The sequence below is a fragment of the Fringilla coelebs genome, assembly GCF_963513975.1.
Source record: "Fringilla coelebs genome assembly, chromosome: 4".
NCBI classification, from domain to species: Eukaryota; Metazoa; Chordata; class Aves; order Passeriformes; family Fringillidae; genus Fringilla; species Fringilla coelebs.
The window spans coordinates 27335966-27338701 of record NC_140032.1 but is presented as its reverse complement, the minus strand read 5'-3'; the positions used below and the strand labels follow the sequence as shown (position 1 = coordinate 27338701).

At 57.3% G+C, this 2736-nt stretch overlaps 1 protein-coding gene across 1 annotated transcript; it reads right to left on the bottom strand.

Annotated features, from left to right (window-relative positions):
- Nucleotides 1-292: 292 nt before the first annotated feature.
- On the bottom strand, nucleotides 293-1281 carry GSX2 (GS homeobox 2; the record flags this gene model as incomplete). Its single annotated transcript, XM_084204090.1, has 2 exons — nucleotides 293-633; nucleotides 825-1281. The coding sequence occupies 2 exons, from the start codon at nucleotides 1279-1281 to the stop codon at nucleotides 293-295; spliced, it is 798 nt and encodes a 265-aa protein (XP_084060216.1).
- Nucleotides 1282-2736: the final 1455 nt, after the last annotated feature.

Here is a 2736-nt window from a genome sequence, read left to right as displayed (position 1 = left end):
TTACATTTTAGAAAGAGCAGGTGCCCTCTCCTGGGGTTACATAAGTAACGCCTAGGTTGACCTCCCACGACTAAAACGTTTGCATTCCGAAAAAAAATATATAGATATACATCTATTTCTATTACTGAGAATGGATGACAAATCTCCGCAGCGGCGAGGGCCAGTCCGCTGCAGGTTAGCGGGCTGCCGTCCGTGGGGAGCGGTGCCAGGTAAGTCGCCGTGCCGCCACCTCGCTCCGGGCTGGGACCCGGAGGCAGGAGCGGAGCAGGAGGGACCCGGCGGCAAGCGGATCTCATAACGGGGAGATCTCTTTATCCTCGGTAGCCGATGAGGGGGATAGAGACTCTTCATCCTCTGACCGGGGGTAATGCCCCTGGCTGGTGCTGCACTTGCAGCCCCCGTGCGAGTTTCGCTGGGTGCCTTTGCCTTCTTTCTTGTGCTTCACCCTCCTGTTTTGGAACCAGATTTTCACTTGCTTCTCAGACAGGTTAAGGTACGTGGCTATCTCGATCCTCCTCAGCCGGGACAGGTACATGTTGGAGGAGAATTCCCTCTCCAGCTCCAAGAGCTGAGTACTAGTAAAAGCAGTCCTCATCCGTTTCCCATTCTGAATTTGACTGGATTCGGACCCTCCTGGACGGGAGAGAAATGCGAACTTCAGCGGGACAGGGAAAAGGGGGAAGGGAGGCTAGAGAGAGAGAGACAGACAGACAGAAAGAGAGAAGACATTCCCCAGCAGCCTTCCGACCCGGGACAGCCGCTCTCCCTTGGCGACACCCCTTCTCCCGCTGCCCCCCATTCCCCGGCGGCCGCAGGGCTCCTACCCATGCCGAGGCAGTGAAACCTCCGGGGGTCGCTGACGCTGTAGGTGGTGGCGGCGCAGGCAGGTGGGTGATGCGCAGGGTGTCCCAGGGCGGCGGCGGCGGCGGGCACCGAGGCGGCGGGCGGCGGGTGCTGCGGCGGGTGGTGAGCGTGGCTGCTCCGCGGGCAGCACTGGGCCTCGCCTGCGGCGGTGGGGAACTGGCTCTTGAGCAGGGGGATGGCCCCGCCGGCGCCGCCGCCGCGGGAGGAGTGCAGGTGCGAGGTGACACAGAGCGGGCAGACGCAGAAGGCGCCGCTTTTTCGGGACGGGCAGCCCGGGCCCGACACCGACATGACGAGGGGGGAAGGCATGCTGAGAGGGATGAAGAAGTCCTGGCCGTGATGATGCTCAGGAAGGGACGGAGCCGGCCTCGAGGAGTCTTTGATGATTAAGGAGTCGACATAGAAGGAGCGTGACATTGCGGAGGGCTGCGAGGCCGGGGGCGGCTCTCCCAAAGTCGGGTTTTCCTGCTCGGCCAAGTTGCCACTGAAGCCCTGGCGACTCGAGAAGGTGCTTATGTTTGAGAGCTGAACAAAAGGGTCCCTGGAGAGGGCCGGTCTTAAAGTCCCCCCGCCTGGATCCCCTGCGCCGGGGTTTTATATCAAGTATTTAAACACGTGATGGCTGAAAGCCTCGCAGATCTAAATCTCCCCGGCTTCCCAGGCCGGCAGGAGAGGCTGCCGGGGGGGACCAAAGCGGGGTAGGGGAGGGGGGCAAAGTGTGCGTGCTTGCTCGTTGCCCGATGACTTCACTCCTTTGCCTCCGCCTCAAATAAATTATAGGAGCAGAGAAAGCGGGGAGGGGGCGGCTGCTCCGCCGCCCCGTCACACGTCGCGCTCGCAGGCATGTCCCCCTGTCAACACACCCGGGATGCTGGGGATAAAATTAATCGGAAGGAGTTTCTGCTCGGGGGTTTTCCCCGAGGAGAACGCTCCTTTCCCTCGCCGGGAGGGAAAGAGAGGTGAGAGCAGGTAATGCCCTGAAACAAGCGGTTCAACTCCGCCCCCCTCACCCCCAGTAAAAGAACATTCAAAGGGCCGTGGATCCCACAGAGGCCTGGGGCCAACACCTTTCCCCAGTCCGGCCCACGCTGCACTCAGGACTCCTCCAGGAGGCCCTTTCTGCATCACAGGAGCCAGGTACACAGATGCAGCCATGGATATAAGGTTAGGGATGGAGCGCGTTTGTGTGTCTGTGCATACATATGCACATAGGGTGGGGTTTTTTTTCTCGCCCTTTTCACCTCAAGTGAGTCTTGCCAAATTGGCAATTACTGCAACGGACAAAGCCTTCAAGTATCTGGACACTTCTCAGCCAAACGGTATCAAAACGGAAAACTTCCAAGCGAACTTCCCCGGCCTCTCCAGGACCGCAATGCGCAGCGCTAATGAAAAGCGAACATGTCAGGGAGGGATTCTTTGATCTCCACCAAGTTTGCTGAAGCAATCATTCAAAGTAAAATTGGATAAACAGCTAAATACGGTCGGTGGCTCCGAAGCATTTCAGAGTGCATTACAAAGCCAAGGTATTCGCAGCATATTACGCGATTTTCCAATGACCTGTTTTATGGGAGTTTAAGAAGACACTTATCGTTAATAGAAGGACTATCGCGTTCTTGTTTAGCAGACGTGAAGCGGCATTTAAAACACACTGCGGATCTCATCCCATTTAACACAGGAAAGTAAAGTGACAATTGTGCTCTAAAGCAGAAAACACAGACTACGCCTGATTACCAGAGGCTGAACAGAAACTCGGGAGCGCAGCAGTAGCCGAAACGTGTTCAGAAGCGGTTATCATGCGCAAAGGCCGGGCCGCGGACATCCTACCATCCCTCCCGCAAACCCAGTGTCCCACTGTTAAACCCAGCAAAATAA